Genomic DNA, 20,085 nt, shown 5'->3' on the forward strand with positions numbered 1-20,085 from the left:
GGCGGTTGCGCTCGGCGTCCGGGACGCGCGGCCCGAACCCGGCTGGCGGCGAAGGCGGCGCGCGCGGACTGGGGAAGCAGGGGGGTCGGCAGAGGCTGCCGGCGGCCGGCGGTTCCAGACCATAATCCCTGCCTCTCTCTCTGTGTCTCCCTGCCTGCTGTGTCCGCTCCTTCCCCCGCCCCCGGAAGCAGGAGGAGACCGACCCCGGGCGGAGCAGCCACCTTCCGACCATGCCCCGGTGAGGGGGGCGGACTTCGAGGGCAACTTGTCGCGGACAGCCGGGGCTGAGCCTGCGAGCTGCGAGCTGCCGGGCCCGGAACTGCACGGCGCGGCCCGGCGGGGGGCTATCGTCTATGTCTTCTTGGGGCACCAGGCGGATCGGGGTCTCGCTGTTGCAGGAAGAGCCCAGCGCTGGTGGCTTCAGGTGGCTGCCACCGCTGCTAGCGTTTCCACCTTTGGTGCGAGGAGCAGAGACTGGCGAGCGGGGAGACCTCGGAGACAGCGAGGCATCGGACATGTGTCAGCACATCTGGGGCGCACATCCGTCGAGCCCGAGGGGAGATTTGCCGGAACAATTCAAACTGCGATATTGATCTTGGGGGTGACTGTCCCTGGCCGGCTGTCGGGTGGGAGAGCGAGTGTGCGCTCGCTTGGGAGTGTGTGCGTGTGTGTATGTGTGTGTGCCGCGTGGGGCTCCCCCCGTCCCCCCCTGTTTTCCCGTCGAGTGATGCACTTGGAATGAGAATCAGAGGATGGAAATAGTCTGGGAGGTGCTTTTTCTTCTTCAAGCCAATTTCATCGTCTGCTTATCAGGTACGGGATGAGTCGGAGGCATGGGCGGGTTTGGATTATACGGTGGTATTTGGAATGTCTGGGGTTTCCTCCTGTAAACGTGGGGCGGGAAAGAAGGGGCTGGCAGACCCTTTTGGTTCTGAGGGTTTGCTCTTTTCAGAATCAAAAATCTTTTAAAGCCCAAGGGTGTGTGTGTGTGTATGTGTGTGTGTGTGTGTGCCTCTGTGTGTGTGTGTGTGCGCGCGCGCGTGTGCGCGCGTGTGTCCATAGTCGGGGGTAGGATCTGTGTGGAGTCCTGGAAGGGAGAAGGATAGGGACGGAGAAGGAGAGGCAGATGGGTGTTGATTTTCCACTGCTTTCCTGGCTGAGAACTCTGGCGCCGAAATCTGAGCACTTGGCAACCCCCACCTCCATCCCCTGGCTTTCAAAGTTCCCAAACTCGGTGATTCCTGGCTGGCAAAATGGATGCAGAGCCCTGCCCTGGTGTCTGTGCCCCGGTATCTATGCACTTTCAAGAGACTGCGGGGAGGATGCGGGGTTGGTGTGTCGGGTTCGTCTCCATCCAGCAGACATCAGAAAGATGTGAAAGTCCTCTTTGCCTTCCCCCAGACATTTGGATTGTGATATTTGAAACCTGGTGGCACGCCCCTCTCCACCCCATATAAAAGAGAAAAAAAAAAAAAACACCTGAAATAACACAGTATCACAAATACCACTTTAGATCTTGATCATTAATTCCCAGTAGCAAGGATGTGCTGGATCTGATCCTGAGCTCAAGCTCCTTGTGCCAGCCTGGGGTTTGGGAAGCAAATGAGAACCCAGGGCATCGAGGTGGATGAAGCCAGGCCTGTGTGTGCCTGTGCCTGACTGTGTGTGGGTCTGGAGGAATTCTCATTTTTGGGCAGTGTCTTTGTGGGTGCAGGAAATTGGGGGTGGGAAGGAGCTGTAAGGAGAAGCCCTAGGACCAGCAGTATTCCCCAGCTCCTGGCTCCTCCCACTGACCAGCACCCACTCCATCTCCCTCCCCACCTGGCATTTAGGCACTCAGGGGAAGCCTATTTGCACTGCCTGCATTCCCTCTGCAGAACTGGGGACTGAGTCAAGTTCCCATGCAGTCAGCACGAGAGGAGAGCAGGAGCCTTGGCTCCCGGAGCAGACACAACTGAACATCCTTGAGGTGCAAGGACAGTTCTAACAACCTCCACCCCATGGAGCCAGACCTGATTCTGTATATTAAAAAACCCTCTCTCTGCCCTTGCTGTGGAGCCAGTTCCAAATATCACTATTTAATTTCCATTCTGTCCTCATCAGGCAGAATGGGAATCTGTTATCCAAAAGCATCCTCTTTCAGACTTGGCCACCCTGCCACAAATGTGCCTGTGTGAGTTATGTTGTGTAACTGGAAGAAAAGAAGAAGTGTCCTGGGGTCACCCCAAGTCCTCTGGCAGGAGCTCTCTTACTCTAGCCTACATTTATGAATCAAAAACCCCAGGTGACTTGCAAGGGTTCCCAGCAGTCGAATGTTCAAGGATGGTCTTTCGGGGGCATCTCATGAGGTCACATTTTACATTTTCTCTTCTCTGTGTCGATTTCAAACTCTTCCTGTTTTCCCAGAATATTTCTCTAGTTATAAAATAGCCTTTCTCTGCCTTCCCCCAGCATCATAAATAATTTCCAAGTCTGACAAACCCTCTATCTCCCTTTAAGATCTCCAAAGAGGTAATATTCTCAGAGGTTCTGGATTTCTCCCAGCAGCCTTTTGTCCCTAGCCTTTACTCTGTATTTTGCCAGGCAATGCCATAAGGAAAAAAGCTGAGAAAGAATCTGTTGTTAGCCTCTGAAAGAGGCCTTAGTGGGATGCCTATCATAGCTGTATTTGATTTGGCATATTAGCCAATAAATTATTCAAATAGAAACATTAGGAGGGGATTATTTCCAACCCAGGAGGAGCTCTATGGAGTGTGTGGCCTTTCACATATATTTACTAAATAATCATCATTGCTATGTAATGAGAGGATAAAAGTGTAAGCAAAATTGCTAGCTATTAGCTAAACACAGAAAACTAGGTTAGCGTTCCAAATGCCTAGTTAAGATCTGCATTAATTTGCACTTTATGAAGACATGTGGGCAAAGATGCAACATTGTGCATTCTATATTTACACATTCACAAACTTAACTTCAAAAGGCCATTCTTTCTCCATGCCCAAGGTGAACTTACAACTACTCAGTGGGACTCCAATATGTCACTATTAATATAATCAGGACTCACAGTTGCCACACTTTGAGGGACTTGAACTTCTTTCTTTGCTTTGACAGCCTTAGAATGTACGGGAATATAAGACGCTAAGGGTGAGTGATTACATCTCAGGGGGAGTTTAGTGGGTCTTTCATTTCTGTTTCCATGATTTGCAGTTTTAATTTAGTCAGACCATGCTCTACCAAAAGGAATATAACCCATGATCACAAACTCCTAAAATATAAATTTAAGAATATAAATAAAAAACAAAGCACTTCCCTACCATCTTAAGATGAGTTTCCCCGATTAGTAAAATGAGCTCTAACCTTTACTGAGTTACTAGATATTGGTGATTGAGGCATTAGTAAGGCTGATTTCATTACTGAGGAATACAAGGGTGAAAAAGCCAGGAAGAAATCTGCAGCACACACATTTTGCAGAAGGAAAATGTTGGTAGTAGCTTTGGCCTATGGTACACATATTGGCTGAATTTCATTTGTTGGCATCTGCTTCCAAGAACACCCTGGGGCTTTAGAGCTTAGTGATTTGTTAACCAAAGGTTCCAACACTCCTTTTCATCCTAGCCCCCAAATTAAAAGTATACCCAAAGAACTTTCTGTCTCTGCCTGTTTGGATATATTGCTTAATGTTCAGATACCTGGTCTTGGAATATTTGTTGGATCTGAAGTAGTAATTTGTTTGGCAAATAGCACTGGAGGTCTGAGTGGCCAGCTTAGCTAGCTGCTGAATAAGTAGTAGGTTCGTCTTCCACTGAAGAGATCGCATCAATTTTAGTGACTTAATGACAATACAGCAAGGCTGAAGAGGGAATGCTGTGATCTGGGAGATCTGGCTCCGCGTTAAACTCAGATCTCATTTTACTGGAAATCTCAAGCAGCCAGGATCTGTGAAGAGACCAAGAAAGGGTGGGAGGGAGAGCAGACCAGAATTTTTCTCTGTGCTAGCAAGAGCGTGATTCTCTTCCTACAAAAGCAGCTCAGATCAGCAAGTGAATGCTCAGCAGCGTGAGAAGAGAATTTCCTGGTCAAAAGACAGCTGCCTAATTTAATTCCTACAATGCATCCTATCTCCCTTCTTACATAACTTCATTTCCTTTTTAGTTTATTCACAGTAATAGCAGCAATGAGGATTTTAACTATGTGATATTTTCACACATTTTAAGTACATTGCAGATGTTTTAACTTTATTCTTAGAATTGGTGGGGCAATTTTGTAGTTGAGACAACCAAAGCTGACAAATGTTTCTCCTAGAGATCCTTTACGTTTGAGTTCAAAATTTCCTTCAAATGTTTCCACTTAATATCTTTTATTTGGATGTCTCTAATTTAAAAAATAAACTGGGCTAAATGGATGAAAGTCTTAGAGTATTTGGAAATATACATTTGAGGCAATTATAGTATAAAGCTAGAATTCAAGTAGCACCTGAGTTGTACATTGCTGTGGCAATCAATCAGGTAAAACTCTTACTCCCTTAATCCAGGGCCCCCAGTGTCCTTTGATCAGCAAGGGCTATTTAGCACATTCTTTGCCTAATCTGAAAATTAAAATGGTCTAACTTTAGTTTCTGTACATGTAGAAAAGGAACAGTGGTACACTTTCTAGTGTACTATTACTCTAATACAACATAATATCAATTATTTATTTATTTCATACAAATCTGACACTGTATAGGTTTGGTTCATGGCGGAATAGAGCTTTGTGTTTTCCTTGTCCTCTTGTTTAAAAGCTAAAAGAAAAAGATCGTAAGGGACCCCATTTTACCACATTGAGCAGGAATCTCACTTTCAAGGAGGGACTTGACTCAGTATTTTGAAATGTTCCTTAATTTTCCTTTCCATACAAATGAGACCAGTAGCATTAGGCTTTTGTATATCATTGTGAATATAACCCATTTTATGGCTGTGAACCCAATATTGCAATGAACCTTGCAAGGTTTACTCAGCTAGTAGCCATATAGTGCTTATTACCCTGGGGATCAACAGACTCTGCCTCATTCTGTTTGTGCAATGCAACTCAACATAGACCCACCTTTAAAGGACTTCCAAAATGGCAAACTGTATATACATTCCATCTGGCTTTAAAGAGAGCATCTCACTAAACAAAACGAGCCCCCCTCAAACAAGCTACCCATCTGATCATCTCATTGGCAACATGATTTCTTTAAATCTAGTATTCTATGTGATGCCACACAGCCAGTCATGGACAGATAACCGTCATTCTAGTTCAGTGGTGGCGAACCATTTAGAACATTCAGTGATACAAGCAACCCACAGTGGCACACATGCCATAGGTTTGCCACCACTGTCCTATATGAATCTCTTCACCCAGTAAGTCAAGAAATTCTTTCTGAGCAACATAAAAGTGTTGCTTTTCCAAGGGGAAAAGTGTCAGTGTGGCAAAACATTCCCTTTGGACCAGGAGAAGGCTTTGATCGCTATTTGAGGAACTTAGTTGCCCGACACCATAACTTATTACCTTAATTAAATATTACCTGTTTTGGCCTTGGGTTTAAGTCAGAAAGACATAGATGTGTATGGTAGCAGGCCATTATAGAAAGAGTGGAAGTCAGAAGACTCCGGGTGTAATGCACCCCTACCCTAATCACCCATATGACTGGCTGATTCTTGTAACCTCTCAGATTCTCAGTTTCCTCATCTGTAAAATGAAAATTATATTTGCTTTGCTTATCTCTAAAGGACTGTTGAGCAAAACATGAGATTGATCCTGAGCCTTCTTTGTACTTTGCAAATGTAGAGTGTTTGTGTCTGTACTATATTCTGTAATGATCCATGCTTAAGACATAGGGTAAAACAAATTATACATTGAGACACATCCATCACATACTGATAAAAATAGTTTGAAGTGTTTAATTATTAAGATACAATTATAAAAGTTATGACACTGAAATATAATAGGAGGCCAAAAGGACAGTGCCTAATGGTTTCATACATGACATAAATTCTGTGGAAGGAAGCAATCTGGCCCTGAAAAAAAAGAAGATAATATCTGGATGCTAGAGCTTGGAATGAAAGAGATGGCGAAGGAATAGGGATGGGTGGATGCACAGGAAGGACAATTACAACTGAAATGCAAGTTTCACTGTAGGAGACATTGGAAAGGTGGGAGCTATTGACTAGATAATACGGAATGTTCTATTATAGTTATTATGTTTGTGATTTTTCTTTTCAAATTATGGGTCTTTGCATTGATTCCATAAATTTAGCTCGGTTAAAACTTGTTTGCAATTTTAACATTGCTTTAGACTTTAAATTGGTGATGCATGTCTCCAACTACTCCTACAGTCTGCATAGTTTGCAGTGTAGTTCGGATTACAGGTAGATTAGTTGGGGGGGTGTTGTTTGGTTGGTTAGTTGGGCTGTTTTGGGGTAAGGTTCAGCTTTTCATCAGTAATATGGAGGTGATGCCCCTCAAGACTGTGGTTCATCCAGGGCAATGATAAAGATACCAGAACACTATTCGTAAAATGCAGAGGATGGTATCTACACTGTCGTAACAACTGACCACAACATATATGTCAGATAAGAGTGAGCGTGGGTTCCAGCATCAAGACAGGCCTACATGTGAATTATAATATTGTCACTTACTGTCTGTGTAGTGTTGAAATAAGTCAGGTTCTATGACCCTCTGCTTCCTCATGTATACAACAAAGATTGGAGAAAATACACACAAGATCTGGCATCATGTCCAGCATATAGTACTCATGCATTCAATTGAAGTTACTCCCATAACATAATCAGTTTCATCATCATCACCACCACCACCATCATCATCATCGGTCACACCTGTAATACTACTAGTTGCTCTAGACACTTTAGACCAGTTCTTGTAAATCTTAATTAATTATTCAGTCATTTCTTAGGGTTTTTTTTTTAAGTTGCCAGCTAAATTTACCTTAGGTATCAGAATCGCAAAAATGAATAACACTGGCTCTTAGCATTTATAAGATAGCTCATGCGATGTGGCAGGAAGGTGACAAGCTGCGTACTCTGGGCATCTAAGAGAGGAGCAACAAACTCCACTTTTAGTGGATGCAAGCGGGGAAGGGCAGATTTATGTGGAGGAAGACATTTGAATTTGGCTTAAAAATACATAAAATGTCAAAAGAACAGGAATAGGGAGAATTACTGAGGCAGGAATAGACTGTTAAATGGCAAGAAAAGCGAAAACAAACAAAATATCAGAAATGCGGTGCAGTGGTCCATAAGGTGAAACTGGAGATAAGGTCACAATAACAAGCTTGGGCCCAAATAATCACGCTTGCAAGCCAAACTGAGCAGGTTAGACTTTAGCTATTGGTTAAAAGGAGTTAAGAGGGAGCTGCTATGGGAAGTGGTACAATCAGGTTTGTTTGCAACATTAATAAGAAACCTTTGTAATTTAACTGCAATGAGCAGTGACTCATTGCACCTCTTTGTCTTCTTCTCTTGCCAACCTTTGTCTTGATCACAAACCCCTCAAAACAATCCTGGCCTAAATAGATCAATTAGGCCATTATGCAACATCCAGAGTAAGGGGGGGGCATTTTTATCTCTAGGGCCCCTAATTTACCCTGATCTTTGAGATTTAGTATTTGCATGTCAAGCAGATGTGTTCCACTTTGTAGCCCAATAGTAATAATAATGTGCTTAGCATTAGGTGAAAGCTAAAAGAAACGAATGTCTGTACATGCGTCCACGTCACAGACATGAGTTAGGAGCCAAGCCATAGGTCTGCTGTGTGTCTTGAGCCAGGTGCCTGGAGTACTGCCCCGCCTTTGCAGCAGTTTAACCTTACTGCATTCCGGGTGACTTGTTTCCAGCAAGCTGCATGTGTATTTGGGAGAATATGTTCATGTTCTGCTACATCAGAGACATGTTGTATCCTCTTAGTGATCCAGTTGCTATAGACTTCAAATGAAGTAGTTTCCTTTGTCCACCTAATCATTTAACATTTACTGAGCATACCCTAAGCTTGTCCATCACTCAGGCACCAACAAGAATCAGTGAGACACTGACATTCCCCCTAAGGGCTCATCACCTGCTAAGAGACTACTTTTGAAAATATTAGTAGTGGCAAAAGAATGCTGTAAGTATTGCACTGACTTGGTATAAAAAGTGAGGGGAATAAAGAAGGGGGTTGTGATTACTTCTGGAGGTGAGAGGGGTAATGGGGAGCATAAGTCATGTTACTTATGGAATGCTTGGGCTGTGTCTTGAAGGATGCTAAAGGATTGGCTTCGAGATTTTTGACTGATTAACCAGGGGGAGTGTTATAGGGAGGAGTAACCATAGGAAACAGCATCTGCAAAGCCAGAGAGATTAGACAGGATGCGGTAATGAATTCTGGGCAGCATCTAGAGGGAAATATGGCGACAAGTCAAGAGTGGAGAGATGGATGAGGTTGAGATGGTAAAGTGTTTAGGAGACATGAGCTCAATAACAGTGACAGCTTACACAGAGTAATGTCAATTAATAAAAGAAACCTCCCTTGCGCCTCTACAGGAGAGGCCTCCTTCATAGGCTAGAGAGGGCATGAAGTTTGTTTCCTTCACTCCGTTGGGAACAAACCCGTCAGGATGAAGTTGTTGGCCCTGACCCAGCCACGCTCCATTTGGCCAAGTTCAAAAAGTCACTTTGCAGTGTTGTCTTTGGTTCCAGGTGGCTTCCCAGAAGTTTCAAGGTAACACAGCTATAGATTACAGAGTTTATCTCCTCATGGACTTATTTGATTGTTAGATATTTACACCCTAGAGAAAAGAGCCAAGAATCTCTTGACTGAGCCTGGATTCTGTGGTATGTAAATTAGCATCTTGTTCTTTTTCATTATTCAATTCTTCCTTTCATTTTCTGCAGTCTTCATTCTAAGTATCCTTAAACAGAACTTTAAGGGATTTCTGGCCTGCAGGGGTGGGGCTAAAGCAAAAAGGGGCCCCTAGGTGATGAGGGATGGTCTAGGGAGGACCGCCTTTATAGCAAAGCCGTAATTATTTTGTATGAGCAAGATTGGGTTGGTAATGGGATAGCCAGTGTTTGGGTATGATTACATTTGCATTAAAGTGCCATCAGGATGGCAGTGGAAAGATACCAGTGGTTATGAAGGAGACAGTCTACAAATGCCTTTACCTCCCCATCCGGAAGAGGTGACGCTTTTGTCATAGCAAATGCAGAATCAATCTTTAACTTTGTCCAATACTTCGTGCCCGGTGGCTAAAAGGACTGGCAGTAGAAAACGAAGCCCGTGACTTTCCGGTGAGTTTTCCAGAGCCAAGTCTTGCTGGCTTTGCAACACATTTGGCAGCAATGTCAGAGTTGGAATAAACACATTTACTGAAGGATATGAGTCAACATATTTCCCTTCCGTTTTTCTCTCTCCCTACTCCACACACAGCTTACCTTTTACCTTCCAGCAAACAATTCTGTGATGGCACTGGTTGCAGAAGCATAGCCTTTTCCTCTTCTGTGAGGCTGGGTTGGCCATAAGTACCTCCTGAGACTCTTGGGCTGAGCAAATCCAGGAATGTGTCAGTAGCAGGTTTTTTCTCCAGTGTTTAATGTGTTTGTTCATTCATTCCACCGTGCTAATGTATGAATATCTCCTGTGGGGTAGGCACTGGACCCGGCACACAAAATGTGATAAGCAAAACAGCCATGATCTCTGTCCTTGTAGAATGTATGGTATTTTTTTCCCCATCACCCAACCTTGTGCCTGGTACTTAGAAGATACTCATTAATGAATGCCTGAATTAATACGTAAATGGATAGCAAAGAGTGATTAGAATTGCTTTCTAGTGTTCAGAGGAGAGAGGCAGACAAGAACTAGGCTCCTAGGAAGGAGAAGCGATGTACACATCTCTGTCAGCTCTTCTCTTGCTTTGCTACATGTAGGTTTTTGAATGTCTGGAGTCAGAGAGACACAGAACCCTCCCAAGGAGTAACTTATTTGATAGTTTTCGGTTTCTGTCTCAGACTCAATTCCTAGGTCTCTTTGAGACACCATCCTTATTTTTAAGACGTGTACAGTTTAGAATGTATTTGTGTTCTGTGCCTCCATACTAAAGATTTGAACAGGACTGTTAAGGATTTGTGGATCCATTGTTGTTTCCTTCTCCACATCATCCCTGTTCCTATGAGAGGAGATCACTTAGGATATGGTGTTTTCCAGGTTGGGAGAAACCAATTTATAGAGAGCTCCCTGGCCTTTAGTTAATATGGAGCTAGAGCGTTTCAGGGGCATTACCTGCCCCACCCTTTAGTCTGAGGCAGAGCGATGCAGGAAAAGACTCTGGTCTCTATGGTGTTTTCAGTCTTGCATCAAAAAACATTGCTTCTCTGGCTTTTTGTATCAGAATATTTCTGTACCTGGCTAGTTCCTGCAAGAGAGAAAAGCCAAGGGCCTGGAAACAAAATAACAAATCAGATTTGCTGACCTTGGGTACAAACTCTGTCCGTAAACACCTAGTTGATCTTAGCAAGTGTGGGAAAATGGTCATTTGGAAGATCTGTTATTTGTTTGCTTGCTGTTTTAATTATAGGGGGAAGAGGAGGGGAGATTATAGAAAATGCTCCTATGGTGAACTCCCGATTAGATGAATACACATTTGGGGATTATACTGATAGAAAATGAAGCATCTGTGGGCTTTGCATTTCTATTGTGTGGCTTGGGTGTGAGTAAAAATATGTCATTTGCTACCTACATTTCATAATACACATAACAGCACTAGCTCTAAGTTGCAGTGACTCAAATCCCTGTAGAATAAAATGTAAAATCATTATTTTTAATATCTGCCACAAGTAGAGCAGTTCTCCGTGATCATTTAGTTTATTTCAGCACAGTACAGTGTATTGCAGTGGTTAAGAAGAGCTGCATGCAACCTTAAATGTACAAATTGGTCTGGCCTTTTTATTTTTTTATTTTTTTTCTCCTGTGCTTAGAACAGCTGGAATTAGCACTTGACTGAGTCAGGTAGTCTCGTATTGTGCCACACCTCAAGGTAAGATATGCTGAGCAAATTAATGAATGGGAGTTATGTTTCTGCACTGGCTACATGGTCTAATCATGGATTCAAATGAGATGCTCTTCCTCAACTGGCGCTTCTTGCAAGACAGAGATTATACACATGGAAGTGTTTTGTATCACAAACATGACTGAAAGTGGGAATGACTAGATTTATTTTAAGGCCAGGTATGATACAAATCTGTCAAACAAAAAAACCCTTCATTCCCCATAGAGCTCATTTTTATTTATGCAAATTTAAAATTATAACTTTTTCAACCTTAACTATTTGGGTTTTTTGTCTTTACATTGTACCTTAAGTATTTCCCCATGTTGCTTTTTAGTTGTAGTGGTTCAGGAAATCTTGGATTCTATGACAGATAAATTTCAAAACCTCAGTTATATGACAGAATAGAGGCTCAGCTTTTGTTCACAATAATTGTTCAGTTTGCATCAAGGTGTGTGTGTGTGTGTGTGTGTGTGTGTGTGTGTGTGTGTGTAGGGACTTACAGGAGGAAAGGGTGGGAAGAAACCCTGTCCTTTGTAATAACTGGGGAGTCTCCAGGCTGAGGGAGGGTATGCTCCCTACAGGGCATACTTTCCACAGAAGTCCTAGGCTCAATATCAGTAGATGTAGGGAAAAAAAGTGTAGGGGAGAACCATACAAGAAGTTTTGATTGGGTAAGAGGTGAAGCTGTGTACCAGAATTCTAGTCAGTCACAGGTTCACCTCATTTTGCTGAGGACCTGGGAATTGCGGAACAGCTTTGGGCTGAGTCACAAAGGGCCACTTGGGTTTCCATTACTTTCTTATAATATTTCCATAACAGTCTATTCACCTAAAATAGCATTTTTTATGAGTCCATGTTTGCAGTACGTGATGTTTGCATTCCTTGTGTGTGGATTTGGTGCCTGGATGTAACACATCTCAATTCCTGTTTTCATCCCTTTGTCTCCCCTCCTTTCCCCCACATTCCTCTCTTGATCACTTTCCCCTTGGAGAAAGACCTCCCCCTTCCTCCTATTATCAACCTTTTTATTCTGCTCTTTATTTATACTTTAGGTTTCTCATATAAGAAAAACCATGCGATATTTAGCTTGTGTGTCTGGTTTATTTCAGTGAACATTATGGCCTCAAGGTATATCCATTTCTCTACAAGTGACTGGCTTGTTTTTATGGCAGAGTAGTACTCCACTGTGGGTAAATACCACCTTTTCTTTATCCATTCATCCTTGACACACACATAGGACACTTTCAAGATTTAGGTATTTTGAACTGTGCTGTTATAAACAGGAATACGCACGTGTCGCTGTAATATGATGACTTTAACCCTTTGGGGAAGATACCCAGAAGAATACCTGGGTCAAGTGGAATTTCAAGTTTCAGTTTTTTGAGGAATCTCCATACTGATTTCCAAAGTAGCTGCACAAGTCACATTCCCACCAACACTGTAGAAGGAGTCCTTCCCCCTGCCCCGCCAACTTGCTAGCATTTGTGATTATTTGATTTCTTTTTAAATTTAATTTTATTTTATTAGTAGTTGTTTGCAGTGCATGATGTTTGTATTCATCTTAGGGAGTAGGTGCATGGATAGGACACAGCCTGATTCTTGACTGATGGCCATCCTTTCTGGTGTAAAATAGAATCTCAGCGTTGTTTTAATTTGCATGTCTCTAATGACCAGCGGTCTTGAGCATTTCTTCATGTATTTTTGGCTATTTTGTACTTCTTTTGTGAAATGTCTCTTCATTTCACTTATCTGTGCTGTTTTAGTGTATGCCATTTGTGGTATTTAATTTTATGTCCACGGATAATAGTTTTTGTGATTGTTTCTTTAATATCCTAATGGTATAATTACTGGGTCATACACTATGAAGTTCTCTGTGATGTAGCCAAATGATATCCAACAATAATGTTTAACCTATCTGTAAATTTCCAGAAATATAATTGAATACCTTCAGTAAGTAAGTGTGTATGTAGAATACTGATTAAACTTTCAAAGATTCTTTGAACAATGGTCCACTTCAGAACTATTGAACAAAAACAGTCTTGGGATTCAAGGTGCTATTCGCTTTACAAGTTAGATCAGAGACAGGAAACTGGTTAAGAAGAAGTAAGTATCTTTTCTGGGTCTAGAATTGTAAGAATTTTTTTGTACCAGGAATTGAACTCAGGACCTTGTGCTTGCCAGGCAGGCACTCTACTCCTGAGCGATATCCCTGGCCCACAAGAATTCTTAAGTATTGTTTCCAGAGCAGATTTTACAAGTTTTATATGTTGGTGTGCTGAAGAAATATTAGGATAGATGTCAGGGTGTGTTAAGAGTACCATTAGTTTGCTACTACGAGTTCTGTGACATAGAGTAAGACATTTCACTGCTTTGACTCCCAGGGTTTGGGCAATTTCTGGGTCCCTTTCTAAGTGGGGAACATTATGACACTGAGAGACTTTTACAAAAGATTGTCCAAGTTTTGAAAAGTTTGAAGCAACAAGATTTAAAATACAAGAACTTCCAAAACTGTGGACTGATCAAAAAATTAGCAAATGACTTATGGGATGAGTAAGCTTAAGATAAGATATTGAAATAGAATAACCCAAACTGTATTTACACAGTGATGACTCTGCCATCCTATTGTAAGATTCTGGGAAAAAGTCTAAGGGTCATCATCGAGTGCCACATAAAAGCATTTATTGAACACTTTGCACATTGTCTCAACTTTGCTGGTCATCACTGTATGACCACGTGAAGGAAGCTGCTTAACATTTCACCAAAGTCTCATTATCGTCACCTTCAATCTGAAGTAATAGCATCTATCTTGGAAGTCAACAGAGATTGAAGTTTTAAAATGTAGCATAGTGGTTGGCACATAGAATGCACTTGAAAAATGGTGGGGTTTCGCTATTTGTTATGGCTAAAGCTAAAAGAACAAAAGACACATCGGCGGGCAAAATTAGGCGGGAATTTGGCAGTATCACGTACAACATAGTCATTAAATGAGCCAATATACATGAAAGCATTTAGCACAATGCGTATGCATAGCGCATAATCAGTTAAGGTTGGGTGAATTTGATTCACTTGGGGAAACTACAATGTTCGGGGAATATTTTAAAGGTAATAAGAAGGAAGACACTCGGGCCTTTTCTTAGAATGATCTTCAGAGACAGTATACTGAGTCTGCTCACATTTTTCTTTACATCTTTAAAACTTTAATCCCACATACTTTCATTTTATTTCTGTGGTTTAAAGTAGGTGAGGACACTGACATGTAAGGTTTCATTTCAGCCGGTAAAAATCCACCCTTAACAATAGGGGCATAAGTAGAATCCTGATTCAACAATTTGCTTATTGTTTTACCTGCTTAATACATTTGCAAATATTGGGTTATTAACAGGCCAGAGCAATAAAGAAATGCAACATCACACTCCAACCCATTCACAATAAAAGACATAATATTTACCTTACATGTTCTAAAATGTAAGTTAATTCATTCACTTTTACTGAAATTTAACATTTCTTTTCATTGTTCAATCTTGCAAGCTTTCCCCAAGTATTAATTTGTGCACAGGGTAACCTTAATCCTATTTTTTTCCAGCCAGTTGCAGCTCGAAAATACAGTTTTGATTTACATTTAAAATTCACACAAGAGAAAAATTTTTACATGATCATTAAATACTGGGTTTTCCAAGGATAGAGATATGGTTTGTTTTCAAATATATGTGATCTGAGAATTTTGGCAAAAGGCATAAAGGAAAATCCAAGGAGAAATAAGACAGAGGATAAGTGCTGTGTTATGTTAAGTAAAAACAAGCAAGCTGTGACCTCAGCGTCCCTCCAGGGAGCTTGCCTTTGGGCTTTTCTGAGCATCTGGGGGTTTGTGGGAGTCCCCCCCCCCAGTCACATTGGTTGAGGCTGGATTACAACTGAGATGAGAGATTAATGGCCTGTGGTGACTAATCCACTAAACCCCTGTTTCTCTTAAATTGATTGAACTTAAACTGAGAAGCTGAAGATAGACCCCACCAGCCAGCCTGGCTTTAGATTTCTGTGACTTAATGAATCCTAACAGCTTGAAGGGCAAGTGACCAAGAATCAGGGAATCTTTCTGGAACATCACCATTTTTTACCTTTGGGGATTCCTTATCAATTGCATGTAGATCCCAGTGCATTGTTTCAAAATATCTCTTCTTCAAACAGGACCATTTTCCACGAATATTTTAAAAATAATGATGTAAATACCGTCCAGCTTTAAATAATTTAGAAAATGAATTATTGATACAACTACTGTTAATATACATGTTTAATGTTCAAATTCTGTGGTTTGTATGCTTTAAAACAAGGTCCACCTAAAACACTGGCAAAATGATGTGAAGTTAAATATATACATAGATGGATAGATACGGCACTGATAAGATCTACAATTGTATGCTAAATCGGTGAACTTAAATTGTATGAAATTGAGATAATGTTCAAACTTACAACTATTTATTATCAATCCAGTGCTCTTAAATAAGAACTAGTAGGGAGATAAAAAGATGAGTGACATGGTCATACAGCTGGGGACTTTTAACTAGGAGAGACATTATAATTTAGGAAGAGACAATTTAGAAATAAGGTTTAAAGTATGTTTTGTTCATCTGTTTTGTTCACTGAAATGTTTCTAAGTGTAATGAGACACCATACGCTTTGCATTGAGGGTGATCAACAGCTGTATTTGACCTGACATTATGCCTCTTGCCTCACACAAGCTGGAAGACTTTGGGTAAGTTAACTGCTTTTGTATCTCAGTTTTCTAATCTGTAAAATGGGAATAACATAACTGCAATGATTTCTTTTCCCCATAAGTGTTAATTGACATGTGGAAATAAAACATGTCGTATTATTACTGAGGAGATAATGGCTTAAAAACCAGGACTTCTTAGCAGCATCACATTTAGAACATATGAGATCCAGCTACCCACAGCTTCTTTGAAGCTGCTTGTGGAGAACATTGTGCTAGAAGCTTAAAAACCCATAGTGATTCCCACTGGCTTTTAAAGAACTTATGTTATTAAAATGAACAGTTTAAATGTCTTCCATGATACACGATGAACCACCTTTGCCAACTTTTTCATTTACCCACGCACTATTCTATGAATACTTTGTGACCCCTTTCACCTGGTCTTCGCTTTTGTTGTGTTTTTCCATCTTGCTGTGACCCACCTGAACCACATGTGGAACAAGCCTACAAATTCTACGTGTTCCCTAGTGGCTCCTGCTTGTGTGTTGCTGTGATCGACCCAGCCAGCCAGCCAGCCATTGTCTCACTCATCTATGCCCCACTGGCCTTCTGGTCTCCAGCCCTGCTCTGGCCAGGATTCATCCTGTCTATTTGTGCAAATTTTCCCCACCCCTGTCACTACATGCTTGTAGAATCTTACTCCTCAATCTGTAATGATAACTTTTACCACATTTTCATAAGCAATGTCTGCTGATTTAAGTTGCCTCTTCCCTGACCCATCATCTTCTAGAGATATTATATCTCAAGCCAGAGCTCAGCACATAAGACAGTATGTACCAAATTTGACTCACTGCTTGAATTTATAAACAAAGTTTTATTTCAACACAGTTAAGCCCTTAACCACCAACCTCAGCTAAGCAGTGGCAACACTGACCATATTGCTTGCAAAGCCTAAAATATTTATTCTCTGGCTTTTTACAGGAAACAAGAAATTGCGTAGCCCTCTAACACAAGCAGATAATTCAAATGCTTCCAATATGTAGAAGAATAAACTTAGGGGTGCCTGGAAAATCCATTTTCTTCCATAAAAGGTTGGTTAAGTTTTAGATGAAATATACACATTTTAAAAAGCCTTGAATCTTTAGGAACATGAGAACTATCTTTATTTTGTAGATGCTCTGGTGGTTTTTACCACCCCGAAGTGATGTCTCAAGTACCTACCACTGCCAGAATCGGAAAAAAGAATTCTCAGTTCATGCTGGTTTGGATTTAGAGAGCTCCCTTTGCAGAGAAGCGTGGAGTTGCTCTGTCTGGCTCTGCCCAGGAAATCATTCTGGTGGGAAGCAACCCTCCCCGAGAGCTCAGTTTGTGCTGGCGAAAGCAGACTGGCAGGGAAGGAGCAAGCTTTCTGAGAGTACTCGTCTACTGCCAGCTCTCTTAAAAAAAAATAATAATAACCCTTATCTTTAGGGAATAAAGGTCAGACCATATTTGGAAGTAAGAACATCACCAGGAGAATAAGCAATTTTAGGAATGACAACCTGGGAAATCAAACCTTTCCCCTGATGATTGGGGCAGGCCAGACTCATAACCCAGGCCATGATCCGTTTCTGCACACAGATAGAGGACTTTCTCCCAAATAATATGCTGAATGAACTGCATAGGGCTCTGTGAGATGACTACTGTCCTCCCTAGACAGATGGGAAAATGAAGTCCAGAGGCGGCTGCTTAGGCCTGCCACAGAGGGGTGGGCTCTGGCGAGGTCCCTGGAAGACCTGGCCCTCTTAGATGCAAGATTTGCACTAAGAGGCTCCTAAGGCAGCTTTCCAAATGCTGTGAGACTGATAAGTTTTGAACTCTAGAACAAGGCTGGCAAAGGATGGTCTGTGGGCCATTTCCCTCCCACCACCTATTCCTGTCAGCCTCAGAAACTAAGAATGTTTACATTTTCAAATGGTTAGGGGGAAAAAATCAAAAGAGGAAGAATACTTCATGACACATAAAAATGATGTGAAGTCAAATTTTGGTCCATAAATTAACTTTCATTGAAACATGGCTATACCTATTCATTTATTTCTTAATTAATTGTTTGTAGATTTTAGATACACATAATGATCATATTCATCGTAGGAAATTTGTACCTGTACATAATCTATCTTGATTCTTCTTTTATTTTTCCTATTTCCCTCCTCTTCCTTCAATCCCTCTTCCCGTCCTTATTTACAAAAGTTTTATTTCCATGTTTCCTTCTTTTCTCATTTTTCCCCTCCCCCTTCTAGATCCCCATCTCATTTCAACATTTTCTTCCTATTTCACAATATCTATTATACATTTCAATCCTTATTTACACTTTTGGTTTCTCATAGCAGAGAAACAATGCAGTCTTTACACATGTCCATTTATTTCACTAAGGAGTGTGGTATCAAGATGCATCCATTTACCTAAAAATGCTTCATGTCTATCTTTCTTTAAGGCTGAGTAGTACTCCATTGTATAAAAAAAACACATCTTCAAGCATTCATCGGTTAATGGACATTAGGGTTGTTTCCAAGATTTAGCTGTTACAAACTGTGCTGTTGTAAATATGGGTGTGCATAAGTCACTGGGCTATGATGCTTTTAATTCTTTAGGGAAGATACCAAAAAAAGGGGAATAGCTGAGTCAAATGGGACCTCTAGTTTTAATTTTTAGGGGGAGTCTCCACCAGTCTACACTCCCACCAACAGTGGAAAATGGTTACTTTTTCCGTTAGCCCCTGCAGATTTTATTATTAGTTGATTTCTTAGTGATAGCCAATGTTTTTGTAGTGAGATGGAATCTTAAGTGTAGTTTTAATTTACATCTTTCAAATAACCAGTGATGTTGAACATTTTTCATATATTTATTTCCCATTTATACTTCTTCATCTGAGAAGTGTCTATTCATTTCAGATGCCTATTTTTGGATTAGGTCTTTAAACCTGGGGGGTATGATCTTTTGAGTTCTTTATATATTCTAAATATTAGTCCTTTGCCTGAAGAACAGCTGGCAAATTTTTTTCCCATACCGTGGGTTGGCTCTTCACTCTGTTGGTGGTTTCTCTTGCTGTGCAAAAGCTTTTAATAAGATGAGCTCTTTGCTGTTGATTCTTTGTAATATTTCCCATGCAATCAAAAAAAGGGAAGAAGAGAGAATAGGTAGAACTCTTGAAGATGTAAGTGTAGGCAAAGATTTTATGAACAATACCCATTCATTTATGAATTGTCTCTTATCTCTGGCTACTTTTACACTACAGTGGAAGATCTCGTGGCTGCCAAAGCTTAAATTATTCACTATCATGCCATGCAGAGAAAAATGTTTGCTAACCTCTCACCCTGCCCTAGAATATGTCTAACATAATAATTAAAATCAATTGTATGGAAACTATATATGTGTATATATATATATTATATATATATACAAACTATATATATTATGTATAATATATATAGTTCATATATATAGTATATATACTATATATAATACTATATATATAGTTTGTTATATATGTATATATATATAACAAAATGGATTCATTTTATGCCACCTCTTTGATGAGTCTGTAGAAGGGATACAGTCCTGTAGCAACCACCAAGATCAAAACATAGAACATTTCCTTCACTTCTTTTATTTTCCTCTTTATTTGCAGTCATCGCCTGTCCAGTCCTTGAACTCCAGTCATGATGAATCTGATCTCTAGTGACAGCTTGTAAATGTTTCCTTACAGAGCATTTCAGAGCAGAAGGGACTGTCTCGATGGTGAGAGTTGTGAAATGTGAAGTTTGATTTATTCTTTCACTTGATAATTCCTTGATTCACTCCAAACAGCCACTTAGCTGTTTAGTAATATTCGAAACTAACCGGCCCTGTGCAGTGAGCACCTCATGTATATCACTGCATCTTTGAACCCTGTGGTGGAGTTGTTGTTCATTTTCTATTTTGTTTAACTATTAAGACACAAAAATATGTTTCAGTGCCCCCAAGAAGCCGTAGAGTTTGCTCTCAGAATGACTAGAAGCTAAGTTTATGCTCACACTCTAGCCCTTACAAGCTGGCAAGCTTTGATTAAGTTCATTTCTTCTGCATCACGGTATGCTAACCTGTAAAATATGAATAAAAATAACCACCTCAGCAATTTTGAGAGGACACAGAAACATGCTGTTTAACCCAATGAAGGGCACACAGCTGCTAAGAGATAGAAGTTAAGATTTGAACTCTGGTCTCTCTGACTCTGGAGTGTACGGTTAGCCATCATACCACATTTATCCCGGCTTCACTGCAAATCTACTTAGGGGTATAATATCACCTT

The 20,085-nt window shown here is 40.9% G+C and overlaps 1 protein-coding gene across 1 annotated transcript in view; it reads left to right on the forward strand.

The window, feature by feature from the left end:
• Positions 1-736: 736 nt before the first annotated feature.
• The window catches only part of Ca10 (carbonic anhydrase X), a 484,596-nt gene continuing 465,247 nt past the window's right edge, over positions 737-20,085 (forward strand). Inside the window, exon 1 of the mRNA XM_013519057.1 lies at positions 737-813. Within this exon, the coding sequence (XP_013374511.1) occupies positions 753-813 (61 nt within the window). The 5' untranslated portion in view covers positions 737-752. The remainder of the gene's footprint in view (positions 814-20,085) is intronic.

This window comes from Chinchilla lanigera, unplaced genomic scaffold (genome assembly GCF_000276665.1).
Source record: "Chinchilla lanigera isolate Chin_1 unplaced genomic scaffold, ChiLan1.0 scaffold00050, whole genome shotgun sequence".
Classification (NCBI taxonomy): domain Eukaryota; kingdom Metazoa; phylum Chordata; class Mammalia; order Rodentia; family Chinchillidae; genus Chinchilla; species Chinchilla lanigera.